The 18774-nt window shown below is 52.1% G+C and overlaps 1 protein-coding gene across 6 annotated transcripts in view; it reads left to right on the top strand.

Moving 5' to 3' along the window:
* The window catches only part of LOC140380634 (paired amphipathic helix protein Sin3a-like), a 55115-nt gene that overhangs the window by 14194 nt on the left and 22147 nt on the right, over positions 1-18774 (top strand). For all 6 annotated transcript variants that reach the window (XR_011931179.1, XR_011931178.1, XM_072464495.1 and 3 more), the window contains exons 13-17: positions 3222-3460; positions 9015-9198; positions 12029-12292; positions 14262-14571; positions 18427-18596. Coding sequence is in view for 4 of the 6 variants with exons in the window: in XM_072464495.1 (XP_072320596.1) it covers positions 3222-3460; positions 9015-9198; positions 12029-12292; positions 14262-14571; positions 18427-18596 (1167 nt within the window). In the remaining 2 variants the exon portion in view is untranslated. The remainder of the gene's footprint in view (positions 1-3221; positions 3461-9014; positions 9199-12028; positions 12293-14261; positions 14572-18426; positions 18597-18774) is intronic.

Genomic DNA, 18774 nt, shown 5'->3' on the forward strand with positions numbered 1-18774 from the left:
AAACACTGAAGCCGCTCACTGCGTCGGTCGGGTTTAAACACTGAAGCCGCTCACTGCGTCGGTCGGGTTCAAACACTGAAGCCGCTCACTGCGTCGGTCGGGTTTAAACACTGAAGCCGCTCACTGCGTCGGTCGGGTTCAAACACTGAAGCCGCTCACTGCGTCGGTCGGGTTCAAACACTGAAGCCGCTCACTGCGTCGGTCGGGTTCAAACACTGAAGCCGCTCACTGCGTCGGTCGGGTTCAAACACTGAAGCCGCTCACTGCGTCGGTCGGGTTCAAACACTGAAGCCGCTCACTGCGTCGGTCGGGTTCAAACACTGAAGCCGCTCACTGCGTCGGTCGGGTTTAAACACTGAAGCCGCTCACTGCGTCGGTCGGGTTCAAACACTGAAGCCGCTCACTGCGTCGGTCGGGTTCAAACACTGAAGCCGCTCACTGCGTCGGTCGGGTTCAAACACTGAAGCCGCTCACTGCGTCGGTCGGGTTCAAACACTGAAGCCGCTCACTGCGTCGGTCGGGTTCAAACACTGAAGCCGCTCACTGCGTCGGTCGGGTTCAAACACTGAAGCCGCTCACTGCGTCGGTCGGGTTCAAACACTGAAGCCGCTCACTGCGTCGGTCGGGTTCAAACACTGAAGCCGCTCACTGCGTCGGTCGGGTTCAAACACTGAAGCCGCTCACTGCGTCGGTCGGGTTCAAACACTGAAGCCGCTCACTGCGTCGGTCGGGTTCAAACACTGAAGCCGCTCACTGCGTCGGTCGGGTTTAAACACTGAAGCCGCTCACTGCGTCGGTCGGGTTCAAACACTGAAGCCGCTCACTGCGTCGGTCGGGTTCAAACACTGAAGCCGCTCACTGCGTCGGTCGGGTTCAAACACTGAAGCCGCTCACTGCGTCGGTCGGGTTCAAACACTGAAGCCGCTCACTGCGTCGGTCGGGTTCAAACACTGAAGCCGCTCACTGCGTCGGTCGGGTTCAAACACTGAAGCCGCTCACTGCGTCGGTCGGGTTCAAACACTGAAGCCGCTCACTGCGTCGGTCGGGTTCAAACACTGAAGCCGCTCACTGCGTCGGTCGGGTTCAAACACTGAAGCCGCTCACTGCGTCGGTCGGGTTTAAACACTGCATCAGTCAAAACCCCAAGTGCGATTAAAGATTATGTATTTGATTTTAAATGGATGAAAAACAAAGATTATTAATATGTATTTTTTTTTATAAAATAGTTGTTTTTGAAGCCGGTGAAAATTGGCACAAAAAATGGAGCTTTGTTAAAATTGACGTTCCATAAAGTCGCCCAGAGTCTGTTTCTTCTGCTCAGTGGCGCCCTCTTGAGTCTCGTGTAGGATTTGTGTGTCATCGTTTGTGGCTTTGGTTTTTACAGGAAGGAATGTAAAGATTGTGTGAATGCATAACACTTACTTTACTTATTAGTAGCATAATGTTTATTTTATGCACCTGAATTAAACCCCTTAAATATACTGATATGAAGTAAACGTCCAACAATAATATTGATGTTCTCTAGGACGTCCCGATCCGATTCCGAGTCATGTGATTGAGCATCTGCCGATACCGATATATCGATATCGATACAGAGTCCCGATCCGATACTTTTGTTACACATTTAAAAAATGCACAAATGCAACATAAACAGGTTGTCCCCAGTTTTTATTTTATTTTATTTACACTTTAACAGTAAAACCTTCTTTGAGCTTGAATAAGAAATAATAGTGCAACATTTGAATTAAATAAAATAGCAGCTTAACTTCAAACACCAGCAGCAGTAAACAAATGAGCAAAGTGTGTTTTAAATGAAACCGTGTCATAAAGTAAGACATAATGTGCTTTTCACAACTGCACTCTTAAAACTCTTCTGGTGACGAATGTCGAGTCCAGAGTGAGTCAGGGGCCAGAGTTCTGACCCTCATGGACGCCACGGGGTCAGCACCGCCCCCCGTGTGGTCTGTGCCCCGCCCAAACCACACCCCCGTGTCTGCGCCCCGCCCAAACCACACCCCCGCGTCAGCGCCCCGCCCAAACCACACCCCCGCGTCAGCGCCACGCCCAAACCACACCCCCGCGTCAGCGCCACGCCCAAACCACGCCCCCGCGTGAGCGCTCCGCCCAAACCACGCCCCCGCGTCAGCGCCACGCCCAAACCACGCCCCCGCGTGAGCGCTCCGCCCAAACCACACCCCCGCGTCAGCGCCCCGCCCAAACCACGCCCCCGCGTGAGCGCTCCGCCCAAACCACACCCCCGCGTCAGCGCCCCGCCCAAACCACACCCCCGCGTCAGCGCCCCGCCCAAACCACACCCCCGCGTCAGCGCCCCGCCCAAACCACACCCCCGCGTCAGCGCCACGCCCAAACCACGCCCCCGCGTGAGCGCTCCGCCCAAACCACGCCCCCGCGTCAGCGCCACGCCCAAACCACGCCCCCGCGTGAGCGCTCCGCCCAAACCACACCCCCGTGTCTGCGCCCCGCCCAAACCACACCCCCGTGTCTGCGCCCCGCCCAAACCACACCCCCGCGTCAGCGCCCCGCCCAAACCACGCCCCCGCGTGAGCGCTCCGCCCAAACCACACCCCCGCGTCTGCGCCCCGCCCAAACCACACCCCCGCGTGAGCGCTCCGCCCAAACCACACCCCCGCGTGAGCGCTCCGCCCAAACCACACCCCCGCGTGAGCGCTCCGCCCAAACCACACCCCTGTGTCAGCGCTCCGAAATGGTGACCACGCCCTCGCCCAAACCGCACCCCCGTCTCACCCATGGCTTGCTTCATATTAGCAGCATTTGTTGCGCAAAATGACATTGACCCGTTGCTTGTCGATGCCCGAGTTATTGAGCATTTTTTTCTTAATCTGTTTGATTTGATTTGATTGAGTTTCGGCTGTGACGAGCAGGATCACAGTCAAATGTGATCCATTCTGGGGTATTCATGTCTAGTAATGAGCTGGAAATGTATAGAGCTGATCAAACTAATAAGAGTAAAATGTATGTCCGCTTAGTGATCGGGAGGCGACATCCGATTTCGATCGAGTCTGAAACCATGTGACCGATTTCCGATCATGTGATGGGATCAGGACATCCCTAGTGCTCAGTGATAACATGTTTTAATGTTGTTTTAGTCATAATTACATGTAAAAGCTATGAGTGCAGACTGTTACCCTTCAAGTGTCCCGTGATCAGAAAAAGAGCCCTAAAAGAGTGTGTGTGTTTAGCTGGACGTAGTGCTGGAGACAAACCTGTCCACCATCCGTGCGCTGGAGACAGTCCAGCGTAGACTGTCCCGGATGCCCGCCGAGGAGCAGGTGCGCTTCAAGCTGGACAACACACTGGGCGGCTCCTCGGACACCATCCACAGAAAGGCCATTCACAGGATATACGGGGACAAGGCCCACGACATCGTGGACGGGCTCAAGAGGAACCCGGCCGTCTGCGTCCCCATAGTGCTCAAGAGGTACGTCCCTCCACATGTCACAATGTAAAGCATCAGATCTAAACACTCCTGGTTTAAAGGAACCATGTGCAGCCTGTGCTCCTACTGGTTTAAAAAGGTACTGCAGCCACAGCTGAACCTGTGACCTCTGATTGGCTGAGGCTCATGTGACTCTCATTCAGAGTCTGATTGGTGTTCGTCTTGAGAACTTAAACTCCAAATTACACATAAGCAGAGACATCATGTCCAATGTTAATGTTTCAAGAATAAATGTCATGTCTGCGACACAAACTGGTCAAAGTTATGAAAGTTTCATTGAAAAAAATCATTTCCAAGATAGAAAATAAAATGTCTATTGTTTGCAAATATTTCTGTTTCTTTTTCTATATCTCATGTCCTCTCTGTCCTCTCATGTCCTCTCATGTCCTCTCATGTCCTCTCATGTGTTCTCATGTGTTCTCATGTGTTCTCATGTGTTCTCATGTGTTCTGTCCTCTCATGTGTTCTCATGTGTTCTCATGTGTTCTGTCCTCTCATGTGTTCTCATGTGTTCTGTCCTCTCATGTCCTCTGTCATGTGTTCTGTCCTCTCATGTCCTCTCTGTCCTCTCATGTCCTCTCTGTCCTCTCATGTCCTCTCTGTCCTCTCATGTGTTCTCATGTGTTCTCATGTGTTCTGTCCTCTCATGTGTTCTCATGTGTTCTGTCCTCTCATGTGTTCTGTCCTCTCATGTCCTCTGTCATGTGTTCTGTCCTCTCATGTCCTCTCTGTCCTCTCATGTCCTCTCTGTCCTCTCATGTCCTCTCTGGCCTCTCATGTCCTCTCTGTCCTCTCATGTGTTCTGTCCTCTCATGTGTTCTGTCCTCTCATGTCCTCATGTGTTCTGTCCTCTCATGTGTTCTGTCCTCTCATGTCCTCTCTGTCATGTGTTCTGTCCTCTCATGTCCTCTCTGGCCTCATGTGTTCTGTCCTCATGTGTTCTGTCCTCTCATGTGTTCTGTCCTCTCTGTCATGTGTTCTGTCCTCTCATGTGTTCTGTCCTCTCATGTGTTCTGTCCTCTCTGTCATGTGTTATGTCCTCTCATGTCCTCTCATGTCCTCTCATGTCCTCTCTGTCATGTGTTCTGTCCTCTCATGTGTTATGTCCTCTCTGTGCCCTCATGTGTTCTGTCCTCATGTGTTCTGTCCTCTCATGTCCTCTCTGTCCTCATGTGTTCTGTCCTCTCATGTGCTCTGTCCTCTCATGTGTTCTGTCCTCTCATGTGTTCTGTCCTCTCATGTGTTCTGTCCTCTCATGTCCTCTCTGTCATGTGTTCTGTCCTCTCATGTGTTCTGTCCTCTCATGTGTTCTGTCCTCTCATGTGTTCTGTCCTCTCATGTCCTCTCTGTCATGTGTTCTGTCCTCTCATGTGTTCTGTCCTCTCATGTCCTCTCTGTCCTCTCATGTCCTCTCTGTCATGTGTTCTGTCCTCTCATGTGTTCTGTCCTCTCATGTGTTCTGTCCTCTCATGTCCTCTCTGTCATGTGTTCTGTCCTCTCATGTCCTCTCTGTCCTCTCATGTGTTCTGTCCTCTCATGTCCTCTCATGTCCTCTGTCCTCTCATGTCCTCTGTCCTCTCATGTCCTCTGTCCTCTGATGTGTTCTGTCCTCTCATGTCTTCTGTCCTCTGATGTCTTCTGTCCTCTCATGTCCTCTCATGTCCTCTCTGTCCTCTCATGTCCTCTGTCCTCTCATGTCCTCTGTCCTCTGATGTGTTCTGTCCTCTGATGTCTTCTGTCCTCTGATGTCTTCTGTCCTCTCATGTGTTCTGTCCTCTCTGTCCTCTCTGTCCTCTCATGTCCTCTGTCCTCTCATGTCCTCTGTCCTCTGATGTCTTCTGTCCTCTGATGTCTTCTGTCCTCTCATGTGTTCTGTCCTCTCATGTCCTCTTATGTCCTCTCTGTCCTCTGTCCTCTCATGTCCTCTGTCCTCTGATGTCTTCTGTCCTCTCATGTGTTCTGTCCTCATGTCCTCTCATGTCCTCTCATGTCCTCTCTGTCCTCTCATGTCCTCTCATGTCCTCTCTGTCCTCTCATGTGGTCTGTCCTCATGTGTTCTGTCCTCATGTGTTCTGTCCTTATGTGTTCTGTCCTCTCATGTGTTCTGTCCTCTCTGTCATGTGTTCTGTCCTCATGTCCTCATGTCCTCTCATGTCCTCTCATGTCCTCTCTGTCATGTGTTCTGTCCTCTCATGTGTTATGTCCTCTCTGTGCCCTCATGTGTTCTGTCCTCATGTGTTCTGTCCTCTCATGTGCTCTGTCCTCTCATGTGTTCTGTCCTCTCATGTGTTCTGCCCTCTCATGTGTTCTGTCCTCTCATGTCCTCTCTGTCATGTGTTCTGTCCTCTCATGTCCTCTCTGTCCTCATGTGTTCTGTCCTCTCATGTCCTCTCTGTCCTCTCATGTCCTCTGTCCTCTCATGTCCTCTGTCCTCTCATGTCCTCTGTCCTCTGATGTGTTCTGTCCTCTCATGTCTTCTGTCCTCTGATATCTTCTGTCCTCTCATGTGTTCTGTCCTCTCATGTCCTCTTATGTCCTCTCTGTCCTCTCATGTCCTCTGTCCTCTGTCCTCTCATGTCCTCTGTCCTCTGATGTGTTCTGTCCTCTGATGTCTTCTGTCCTCTCATGTGTTCTGTCCTCTCATGTCCTCTTATGTCCTCTCTGTCCTCTCTGTCCTCTCATGTCCTCTGTCCTCTGATGTGTTCTGTCCTCTGATGTCTTCTGTCCTCTCATGTGTTCTGTCCTCTTATGTCCTCTCTGTCCTCTCTGTCCTCTCATGTCCTCTGTCCTCTCATGTCCTCTGTCCTCTGATGTGTTCTGTCCTCTGATGTCTTCTGTCCTCTCATGTGTTCTGTCCTCTCATGTCCTCTCTGTCCTCTGTCCTCTCATGTCCTCTGTCCTCTGATGTCTTCTGTCCTCTCATGTGTTCTGTCCTTATGTCCTCTCATGTCCTCTCATGTCCTCTCTGTCCTCTCATGTCCTCTCATGTCCTCTCTGTCCTCTCATGTCCTCTCATGTCCTCTCATGTCCTCTCATGTCCTCTCATGTCCTCTCTGTCCTCTCATGTCCTCTCATGTCCTCTCTGTCCTCTCATGTGTTCTGTCCTCTCATGTGTTCTGTCCTCTCATGTCCTCTCTGTCATGTGTTCTGTCCTCTCATGTCCTCTCTGTCCTCTCATGTGTTCTGTCCTCTCATGTCCTCTCTGTCCTCTCATGTCCTCTGTCCTCTCATGTCCTCTGTCCTCTCATGTCCTCTGTCCTCTGATGTGTTCTGTCCTCTCATGTCTTCTGTCCTCTGATGTCTTCTGTCCTCTCATGTCCTCTTATGTCCTCTCTGTCCTCTCATGTCCTCTCTGTCCTCTCATGTCCTCTGTCCTCTCATGTCCTCTGTCCTCTGATGTGTTCTGTCCTCTGATGTCTTCTGTCCTCTCATGTGTTCTGTCCTCTCTGTCCTCTCTGTCCTCTCATGTCCTCTGTCCTCTCATGTCCTCTGTCCTCTGATGTCTTCTGTCCTCTGATGTCTTCTGTCCTCTCATGTGTTCTGTCCTCTCATGTCCTCTTATGTCCTCTCTGTCCTCTGTCCTCTCATGTCCTCTGTCCTCTGATGTCTTCTGTCCTCTCATGTGTTCTGTCCTCATGTCCTCTCATGTCCTCTCATGTCCTCTCTGTCCTCTCATGTCCTCTCATGTCCTCTCTGTCCTCTCATGTGTTCTGTCCTCATGTGTTCTGTCCTCATGTGTTCTGTCCTCATGTGTTCTGTCCTTATGTGTTCTGTCCTCTCATGTGTTCTGTCCTCTCTGTCATGTGTTATGTCCTCTCATGTCCTCTCATGTCCTCTCATGTCCTCTCTGTCATGTGTTCTGTCCTCTCATGTGTTATGTCCTCTCTGTGCCCTCATGTGTTCTGTCCTCATGTGTTCTGTCCTCTCATGTGCTCTGTCCTCTCATGTGTTCTGTCCTCTCATGTGTTCTGCCCTCTCATGTGTTCTGTCCTCTCATGTGTTCTGTCCTCTCATGTGTTCTGTCCTCTCATGTCCTCTCTGTCCTCTCATGTGTTCTGTCCTCTCATGTCCTCTCTGTCCTCTCATGTCCTCTGTCCTCTCATGTCCTCTGTCCTCTCATGTCCTCTGTCCTCTGATGTGTTCTGTCCTCTCATGTCTTCTGTCCTCTGATATCTTCTGTCCTCTCATGTGTTCTGTCCTCTCATGTCCTCTTATGTCCTCTCTGTCCTCTCATGTCCTCTGTCCTCTGATGTGTTCTGTCCTCTGATGTCTTCTGTCCTCTCATGTGTTCTGTCCTCTCATGTCCTCTTATGTCCTCTCTGTCCTCTCTGTCCTCTCATGTCCTCTGTCCTCTGATGTGTTCTGTCCTCTGATGTCTTCTGTCCTCTCATGTGTTCTGTCCTCTTATGTCCTCTCTGTCCTCTCTGTCCTCTCATGTGTTCTGTCCTCATGTGTTCTGTCCTCATGTGTTCTGTCCTCATGTGTTCTGTCCTTATGTGTTCTGTCCTCTCATGTGTTCTGTCCTCTCTGTCATGTGTTATGTCCTCTCATGTCCTCTCATGTCCTCTCATGTCCTCTCTGTCATGTGTTCTGTCCTCTCATGTGTTATGTCCTCTCTGTGCCCTCATGTGTTCTGTCCTCATGTGTTCTGTCCTCTCATGTGCTCTGTCCTCTCATGTGTTCTGTCCTCTCATGTGTTCTGCCCTCTCATGTGTTCTGTCCTCTCATGTGTTCTGTCCTCTCATGTGTTCTGTCCTCTCATGTCCTCTCTGTCCTCTCATGTGTTCTGTCCTCTCATGTCCTCTCTGTCCTCTCATGTCCTCTGTCCTCTCATGTCCTCTGTCCTCTCATGTCCTCTGTCCTCTGATGTGTTCTGTCCTCTCATGTCTTCTGTCCTCTGATATCTTCTGTCCTCTCATGTGTTCTGTCCTCTCATGTCCTCTTATGTCCTCTCTGTCCTCTCATGTCCTCTGTCCTCTGATGTGTTCTGTCCTCTGATGTCTTCTGTCCTCTCATGTGTTCTGTCCTCTCATGTCCTCTCTGTCCTCTGTCCTCTCATGTCCTCTGTCCTCTGATGTCTTCTGTCCTCTCATGTGTTCTGTCCTCATGTCCTCTCATGTCCTCTCATGTCCTCTCTGTCCTCTCATGTCCTCTCATGTCCTCTCTGTCCTCTCATGTCCTCTCATGTCCTCTCTGTCCTCTCATGTCCTCTCATGTCCTCTCTGTCCTCTCATGTGTTCTGTCCTCATGTCCTCTCATGTCCTCTCATGTCCTCTCTGTCCTCATGTCCTCTCTGTCCTCTCATGTCCTCTCATGTCCTCTCTGTCCTCTCATGTCCTCTCATGTCCTCTCTGTCCTCTCATGTCCTCTCATGTCCTCTCTGTCCTCTCATGTGTTCTGTCCTGTTACACTGTATTGTGTTTTTATGTGTAGCACTTTAAATTACACTTTTATATGAATTGTGCTCTATAAATAAGATGGGACTGGTTGATCTTGTGCTGTCCCTTGAATTCCAAACGCTGTTTGCTCTTTACAGGTTGAAAATGAAAGAGGAGGAATGGAGAGAAGCTCAGAGAGGATTCAACAAAGTGTGGCGAGAACAGAATGAGAAGTATTACCTGAAGTCTCTGGACCATCAGGGCCTCAACTTCAAACAGAACGACGCCAAAGTGCTGAGGTCCAAGTCTCTGCTGAGTGAGATCGAGATGCTCTACGATGAGGTACTTTTGCTCTTCACATTTAACCTGTTCTGGGCTTTTAACAATCATCTGTTTTCAGTCTCAAAGCCTTTCTCAGTATTGATGACATGCAGCAGAAATGCTGATGTTTGGAAGTAAAAGTTGGTCAGACCCAATTGTTGCCATCCGGCTTCAGTCCTCTCCTGCCACTCCTCTTGGTGATGCAGTTGATCACATCCTTGATAACATCAGTGGAAACCGCCATGATGGACCCTAACCATTTATTTTATTGGAGAAGAGTTGCTCTTTATCTCACAGTTCGACCACTACCAGAGACTTCAGGAGTTGTGCAGTGGTGGCGCGCGGTAGTGCAGTGGTTAGCGCCCTCGCTTCACATGGGTTTCTTCCAGGTACTCTTGTTTCCTCTACCACTAAAAACTTGTACAACAGGCTCCTCCCCTCAGTGGGACCTGCCCACTGGAATCGAGCTACAGCCTGAGCTCCAGGTTCATATGTATTGTGCACTGTCCCTGTCTCAAATAAATAAACTAACATAATAACATAACCAAATATGAAGACGGAGAAGAATGAAGTGGTCAAACGGTCCCTGGCTCTGGCTCATGTCAGATTGATCTGTGTCTCACGAAGATTCAACTCAGTTCAATCTGGGAAGGCTCTCGCTGAAAGCCATCGGGACATTGGTCAAGCATCTCAACATCAGCAGAGGCAGAAGAATCTAAATAGTGTTAAGTCCAGTGTTCTGATCCACAAATGTACAAAGTGCCACTGTGCACGTTTGTGAAAAACAAAATGGTCCGTATTTTTCCTGAAATCAGCCAAAGTACGGCCGTCTGCTCCGCCATGTTTGTTTCTAGGTTGTTGACTTTAGCCCAAACCACAATGTTGCTCTGTGATTGGCTCCAGTACCTAAATGCCACGTGATTGACCCGTTTACCACTGATGTGGACTGCAAACAAATCAAGAGAATTTATCTCGCCGGCAAGATCAGTCTTACGGCCCAAATTTGTATAAAAGACTGAAAAGAGTAACAGAATAATACCTTTACATTCTGATGTAACGCCATATCAATGATGCCTGTCAAGGACAGTGAATTCAAGTCACAACTGAGTCTCAACAAGTCCCACAGAGGCGGGGCCACTCCACACAGAGGCGGGGCCACTCCACACAGAGGCGGGGCCACTCCACACAGAGGCGGGGCCACTCCACACAGAGGCGGGGCCACTCCACACAGAGGCGGGGCCACTCCACACAGAGGCGGGGCTACTCCACACAGAGGCGGGGCCACTCCACACAGAGGCGGGGCCACTCCACACAGAGGCGGGGCCACTCCACACAGAGGCGGGGCCACTCCACACAGAGGCGGGGCTGTTGTTTGAGAACTGCAGCTTCAGACTCGTACTGTAACAGGCTCTAGCTCTCGACACTTCCTGCTGAATCCATACTTTGCCTCTTTGTAGCGCTCTATAGCTCCGCCCCTGTGCTCCGCCTCCTTCTGCCTCAGTTTAAGTCTGAACCAGAGTTTATCATTGTTGAAAGTGACTTTGGCGTGCGATGGTTTAATGCTGTCCTCACAGAATGTGTGACATCACAGTGTCCGTGTAGCTCCTCCCAGTCTGTAATGTCCAAACACACACGTAGCTCCTCCCAGTCTGTAATGTCCAAACACACACGTAGCTCCTCCCAGTCTGTAATGTCCAAACACACACGTAGCTCCTCCCAGTCTGTAATGGCCAAACACACACGTAGCTCCTCCCAGTCTGTAATGGCCAAACACACACGTAGCTCCTCCTCCACTGCCTCATTGGTCCACTTCTTTGAAGTCCTCACTACAGGTTTGCAGAGCTTCAGCCTCTGTCTGTTCGTGGGGATCAGATGAACCTGAAGAGTGGGTCCAGCTCCAGTCTCCTCGTGTCCGTCTGTCCGTCTGTGAGAGTCGGATCTCTCCTTCACTGGAACTCCTCCAGGTTTCTACGCTTTTTTCCCAAAGAGGTTTTTTTTGTAGTTTTTCCTGGCCGAGAAGGAGAGTCTAAGGACAGAGGACCCTGGGACATCGTCCCTCGCCACCACAGACATTGTCTGACTTCATCGCCACCACAGACATTGTTGATTCATTTCTCCCTGTGGCCCTCAGAGGCAACTGTTGTTGTTGTGATTTTGGGCCTTACAAAAATAAATTGATTTGATTTGATTTGATGAACCATGACGTGGTCTGATGAGCCCAGCGTGGCTCCGCCCACGGCGTGGAAGGCGTGGCTGACTGTTGTGTAGCAGTGATCCAGTGTGTTCTGCTCTCTGGTCATGACTTTAATAAACCGTCTGTACTTTGGTAGTTCATGGCTGAGATTCCCCTTGTTAAAATCACCCAGGATGATACACAATGAGTCTGGGAAGGTCCGCTCCACACTCAGAACCTGGTCTGCGAGCGTGCGCTCCACCTCCTGCACGTTCACGCTCAGTGAGATGTAAACATTATCCAGGATGAATGACGCAAACTCAGGTGGAGAGTAGAATGGTTTGCAGTTAATAACAATATTCCAGATCAGCAGAGCAGTGATTGGAGATCACTGTCACATCTGAAGACCAGGCGTTGTTGATGTACAAACAGACCCTGCTGCCTCGTAGTGAGAGCGCTCAGACGGTCAGCTCGGAACAGCTGGAACCCCTCCAGCTCCGCGGTGCAGTCCGGGGTCCACGTCTCCGTAAAGCAAAAAACAGTAGATGAAGACGAGTCTCTGTTTCGTCTCATCAGCAACGCCAGTTCGTCCAGTTCATATAAAAGATGTTGTTTGCTACTTGATGCCTCCTACAGTCTTTTCATCCTGTAATGTGCCTTCTTCTGTTTGTGTTGCAGCGGCAGGAGCGCTCTTCAGATGACACATCCACAGCGCCCCCTAGCGGCCCCCACATAACCCTGAGCTATGAGGACAGCCAGATCCTAGAGGACGCAGCTGCGCTCATCATCCACCACGTAAAGAGGCAGGTGGGCATCCAGAAGGAGGACAAGTGCAAGATCAAGCAGATCATCCAGCACTTCATCCCCGACCTGCTGTTCTCCAGACGAGGCGAGCTGTCCGACGCAGAGGACGATGACGACGAAGAACCCAACGGGCCAGAGGTGGGATTTGTTGCTTTATTAGTCAATGGTCAAATAATGACCTTTTAGTCCAAATTCTGGTAAACAAAATGTCATACATTAGAAAATCTGAAATGGTTTCTCCAACTTTTCATCCAGACGCGTGTCTTGAAAGTTTATTCCGAAACTATAAAGTATAGATTTTTATTCATTACATCATGCTAGGGCTGCAGCTATAGTAATCGATTATATAAATTATAATTATATATATATATATATAAATTAAACAAATCATCAAAGCAATAAAGTAAGCTTTTTGTAATCGGTTCATCGTTTCAACCTTACATCATACTTTTACACAGGACAATATTTGACCTCTGCTGAACTGCTTATAATGATCTTGAACATTGTCAGAACAAGTGCAAGACCACACGGGAACAGAAGTACTATTATTGTGTGTTACAAAGAGTATGTTAGGCATAATTGTTTTACGGCTTCAGCTTTCGATTGTTTTAGTAATCGAGTAATACCGGTATATCTTCCATTAAAGATTGAATGGCCCAAATCTGAGTCTCATTTCCTCGTGGCGTGGACGGCCGATTAGTCCTGCCACGTGTCAATCATAGAACTCACCTACTGCTCACCTGCAGAGCCTGTTTCACCTGCAGAGCCTGTTTCACCTGCAGAGCCTGTTTCACCTGCAGAGCCTGTTTCACCTGCAGAGCCTGTTTCACCTGCAGAGCCTCGTTCACCTGCAGAGCCTCGTTCACCTGCAGAGCCTGGTTCACCTGCAGAGCCTCGTTCACCTGCAGAGCCTCGTTCACCTGCAGAGCCTGGTTCACCTGCAGAGCCTCGTTCACCTGCAGAGCCTCGTTCACCTGCAGAGCCTCGTTCACCTGCAGAGCCTGGTTCACCTGCAGAGCCTCGTTCACCTGCAGAGCCTGGTTCACCTGCAGAGCCTCGTTCACCTGCAGAGCCTGGTTCACCTGCAGAGCCTCGTTCACCTGCAGAGCCTCGTTCACCCGCAGAGCCTCGTTCACCCGCAGAGCCTCGTTCACCTGCAGAGCCTGGTTCACCTGCAGAGCCTCGTTCACCTGCAGAGCCTCGTTCACCCGCAGAGCCTGGTTCACCTGCAGAGCCTCGTTCACCCGCAGAGCCTGGTTCACCTGCAGAGCCTCGTTCACCCGCAGAGCCTGGTTCACCTGCAGAGCCTCGTTCACCTGCAGAGCCTGGTTCACCTGCAGAGCCTCGTTCACCCGCAGAGCCTGGTTCACCTGCAGAGCCTGGTTCACCTGCAGAGCCTCGTTCACCCGCAGAGCCTGGTTCACCTGCAGAGCCTGGTTCACCTGCAGAGCCTCGTTCACCCGCAGAGCCTGGTTCACCTGCAGAGCCTGGTTCACCTGCAGAGCCTGGTTCACCTGCAGAGCCTGGTTCACCCGCAGAGCCTGGTTCACCTGCAGAGCCTCGTTCACCCGCAGAGCCTGGTTCACCTGCAGAGCCTGGTTCACCTGCAGAGCCTCGTTCACCCGCAGAGCCTGGTTCACCTGCAGAGCCTCGTTCACCCGCAGAGCCTCGTTCACCCGCAGAGCCTGGTTCACCCGCAGAGCCTGGTTCACCTGCAGAGCCTCGTTCACCCGCAGAGCCTGGTTCACCTGCAGAGCCTCGTTCACCTGCAGAGCCTCGTTCTGGCTCGTCCCCATGAGACCATGTTTTTAATTAGATGTGTAAATTAAACAAATCATCAAGGCAACGAAATAAAAATAAAAGCTTTTTGTGATCAACCTACTCTATTTACTGGAGTGATCTTTGCAGCCCTAAATTTTGGTATTAAATATAGAGCCCAATACGGATTAAAATAGAGTAAAAACCGCTTTAATTTCAATCCTCAGGTCAAACTGCTAAATAATCACACAATTTACCAGACCATTTGACCCTACAAGACATTTCTGCAAGGCCCTGCAAAAACACAGTTTTTGTGTAATCGTTTGTGTGTCCATCCCAAATCCTCTAGGACGGGGACAAGAAGCCCAACGGTCTTCCAGGGAACCGGCCGCCCAAGTCCAAACTGCTGTTCAACAACTCAGCCGCGCACAGACTCAAGGGCACAGACGACTCCTACAACCTCTTCTACGTCAATAACTACTGGTACACCTTCCTGCGGCTCCACCACATCCTCTGTACCCGGCTGCTGCGCATCTACGGGCAGGCCGAGAAGCAGATCGACGAGGAGAACCGCGACAGAGAGTGGGAGAAGGACGCTCTAGGCACCAAGAAGGACAAGAATGACAATCCAGCCATCCAACTCAAGATGAAGGAGCCCAGTAAGTCTGACACTGATTTTTCTACACTATTGTTTCCCAACTGGGGCTGTACAACTCTATCACCCTTATTACTCACTTTAGCCTCTATTTGCCACAGATCGGCACTGCTGTAACACGGCACCTCTGCTGTAACACGGCACCTCTGCTGTAACACGGCACCTCTGCTGTAACGGCACCTCTGCTGTAACACGGCACCTCTGCTGTAACACGGCACCTCTGCTGTAACACGGCACCTCTGCTGTAACGGCACCTCTGCTGTAACACGGCACCTCTGCTGTAACACGGCACCTCTGCTGTAACACGGCACCTCTGCTGTAACGGCACCTCTGCTGTAACACGGCACCTCTGCTGTAACACGGCACCTCTGCTGTAACACGGCACCTCTGCTGTAACACGGCACCTCTGCTGTAACACGGCACCTCTGCTGTAACACGGCACCTCTGCTGTAACACGGCACCTCTGCTGTAACACGGCACCTCTGCTGTAACGGCACCTCTGCTGTAACGGCACCTCTGCTGTAACACGGCACCTCTGCTGTAACACGGCACCTCTGCTGTAACACGGCACCTCTGCTGTAACACGGCACCTCTGCTGTAACACGGCACCTCTGCTGTAACACGGCACCTCTGCTGTAACGGCACCTCTGCTGTAACGGCACCTCTGCTGTAACACGGCACCTCTGCTGTAACACGGCACCTCTGCTGTAACACGGCACCTCTGCTGTAACACGGCACCTCTGCTGTAACACGGCACCTCTGCTGTAACACGGCACCTCTGCTGTAACACGGCACCTCTGCTGTAACACGGCACCTCTGCTGTAACACGGCACCTCTGCTGTAACGGCACCTCTGCTGTAACACAGCACCTCTGCTGTAACACGGCACCTCTGCTGTAACACGGCACCTCTGCTGTAACGGCACCTCTGCTGTAACACGGCACCTCTGCTGTAACACGGCACCTCTGCTGTAACACGGCACCTCTGCTGTAACACGGCACCTCTGCTGTAACACGGCACCTCTGCTGTAACACGGCACCTCTGCTGTAACACGGCACCTCTGCTGTAACACGGCACCTCTGCTGTAACGGCACCTCTGCTGTAACGGCACCTCTGCTGTAACACGGCACCTCTGCTGTAACACGGCACCTCTGCTGTAACACGGCACCTCTGCTGTAACACGGCACCTCTGCTGTAACACGGCACCTCTGCTGTAACACGGCACCTCTGCTGTAACACGGCACCTCTGCTGTAACACGGCACCTCTGCTGTAACACGGCACCTCTGCTGTAACACGGCACCTCTGCTGTAACGGCACCTCTGCTGTAACGGCACCTCTGCTGTAACACGGCACCTCTGCTGTAACACGGCACCTCTGCTGTAACACGGCACCTCTGCTGTAACACGGCACCTCTGCTGTAACACGGCACCTCTGCTGTAACACGGCACCTCTGCTGTAACACGGCACCTCTGCTGTAACACGGCACCTCTGCTGTAACACGGCACCTCTGCTGTAACGGCACCTCTGCTGTAACGGCACCTCTGCTGTAACACGGCACCTCTGCTGTAACACGGCACCTCTGCTGTAACACGGCACCTCTGCTGTAACACGGCACCTCTGCTGTAACACGGCACCTCTGCTGTAACACGGCACCTCTGCTGTAACACGGCACCTCTGCTGTAACACGGCACCTCTGCTGTAACACGGCACCTCTGCTGTAACACGGCACCTCTGCTGTAACACGGCACCTCTGCTGTAACACGGCACCTCTGCTGTAACACGGCACCTCTGCTGTAACACGGCACCTCTGCTGTAACACGGCACCTCTGCTGTAACACGGCACCTCTGCTGTAACACGGCACCTCTGCTGTAACACGGCACCTCTGCTGTAACACGGCACCTCTGCTGTAACACGGCACCTCTGCTGTAACACGGCACCTCTGCTGTAACACGGCACCTCTGCTGTAACACGGCACCTCTGCTGTAACACGGCACCTCTGCTGTAACACGGCACCTCTGCTGTAACACGGCACCTCTGCTGTAACACGGCACCTCTGCTGTAACACGGCACCTCTGCTGTAACACGGCACCTCTGCTGTAACACGGCACCTCTGCTGTAACACGGCACCTCTGCTGTAACACGGCACCTCTGCTGTAACACGGCACCTCTGCTGTAACACGGCACCTCTGCTGTAACACGGCACCTCTGCTGTAACACGGCACCTCTGCTGTAACACGGCACCTCTGCTGTAACACGGCACCTCTGCTGTAACACGGCACCTCTGCTGTAACACGGCACCTCTGCTGTAACACGGCACCTCTGCTGTAACACGGCACCTCTGCTGTAACACGGCACCTCTGCTGTAACACGGCACCTCTGCTGTAACACGGCACCTCTGCTGTAACACGGCACCTCTGCTGTAACACGGCACCTCTGCTGTAACACGGCACCTCTGCTGTAACACGGCACCTCTGCTGTAACACGGCACCTCTGCTGTAACACGGCACCTCTGCTGTAACACGGCACCTCTGCTGTAACACGGCACCTCTGCTGTAACACGGCACCTCTGCTGTAACACGGCACCTCTGCTGTAACACGGCACTGGTTTACTTTGGAGCAGATTGGGACGACCCCACAGTGTCTCCACTGTTGTAATAGAACCGCATGGGTCTATTTAAGGGGTCCATAGGGGCTATGATAGGTTCTAGCTCTAGTGGACTGACTCACTTTTGGCTCTTGAAACGCTTTTGAGCGAGATGATTGGACAAGAATGCAAACGCAGGTGAAAACAAAATGGCAAAAGCAAATAGAAATAAAAAATAATAATTTCTCACCAAATGCTTAGATCTCTGTATATGTTGAGCCAACAAATGTGGCAAATCTAAGTTTGCTAAGCACGTTGGCACCGGTGGTATTCCTGTTACATTGACTGAAACGTTTCCGTCATCGATCGGTTTTTTTTCAGCTATGATGGAACATTCTGAATGTGTCAAACTATTGTCTTAAGCTCTACACAAGATATCAACATAACTCTGGCAAACCTCAGCATGCCTCAACCCCAGCCCCAACCCCAGCCCCAACCCCAGCCTCAACCCCAGCCCCAGCCCCAGCCTCAACCCCAGCCCCAACCCCAGCCCCAACCCCAACCCCAGCCTCAACCCCAGCCTCAACCCCAGCCCCAACCCCAGCCCCAGCCTCAACCCCAGCCTCAACCCCAGCCCCAACCCCAGCCCCAACCCCAGCCCCAACCCCAGCCCCAACCCCAGCCTCAACCCCAGCCCCAGCCTCAACCCCAGCCCCAACCCCAGCCTCAACCCCAGCCTCAACCCCAGCCCCAGCCCCAGCCTCAACCCCAGCCCCAGCCTCAACCCCAGCCCCAACCCCAGCCTCAACCCCAGCCTCAACCCCAGCCTCAACCCCAGCCCCAACCCCAGCCCCAGCCTCAACCCCAGCCTCAACCCCAGCCCCAACCCCAGCCCCAACCCCAGCCCCAACCCCAGCCCCAACCCCAGCCTCAACCCCAGCCCCAACCCCAGCCCCAACCCCAGCCTCAACCCCAGCCCCAACCCCAGCCCCAACCCCAGCCCCAACCCCAGCCCCAACCCCAGCCTCAACCCCAGCCCCAACCCCAGCCCCAACCCCAGCCCCAACCCCAGCCCCAACCCCAGCTGCAGCCCCAGCCTCAACCCCAGCCCCAACCCCAGCCTCAACCCCAGCCTCAACCCCAGCCCCAACCCCAGCCCCAACCCCAGCCTCAACCCCAGCCTCAACCCCAGCCCCAGCCCAAGCTGCAGCCCCAGTCCCAGTGATGTGATGTTACTGTGGCGTTGTGTGTGACCCTGTGTGTGTCCTGCTCAGTGGATGTGGACGTGGAGGACTACTACTCAGTCTTCCTGGAGATGGTGAGGAACCTTCTGGACGGGAACATGGAGCCCGCGCAGTATGAGGACACTCTGAGGGAGATGTTCACCATCCACGCCTACGCAGCCTTCACCATGGACAAGCTCGTCCAGAGCATCGTGCGACAGGTCAGCACTGTGGTCATTGTAGAGCCTTTAACCTGTTACCACCCACCTGAGGCCGGCGAGCATTTTCCATATCTCAAATATTCAATACCAGCAAGTTATACATCATTTTAAAGCTTATTTTCTCAACAAAACGAATATGTCATTGATTTACATTGAATAATTTGCCCCAAGAAGCAAT

This window comes from Eucyclogobius newberryi, unplaced genomic scaffold, assembly GCF_026437365.1.
Source record: "Eucyclogobius newberryi isolate DKJ021-1_F unplaced genomic scaffold, fEucNew1.0.hap1 SCAF_5, whole genome shotgun sequence".
Lineage (NCBI taxonomy): Eukaryota > Metazoa > Chordata > Actinopteri > Gobiiformes > Gobiidae > Eucyclogobius > Eucyclogobius newberryi.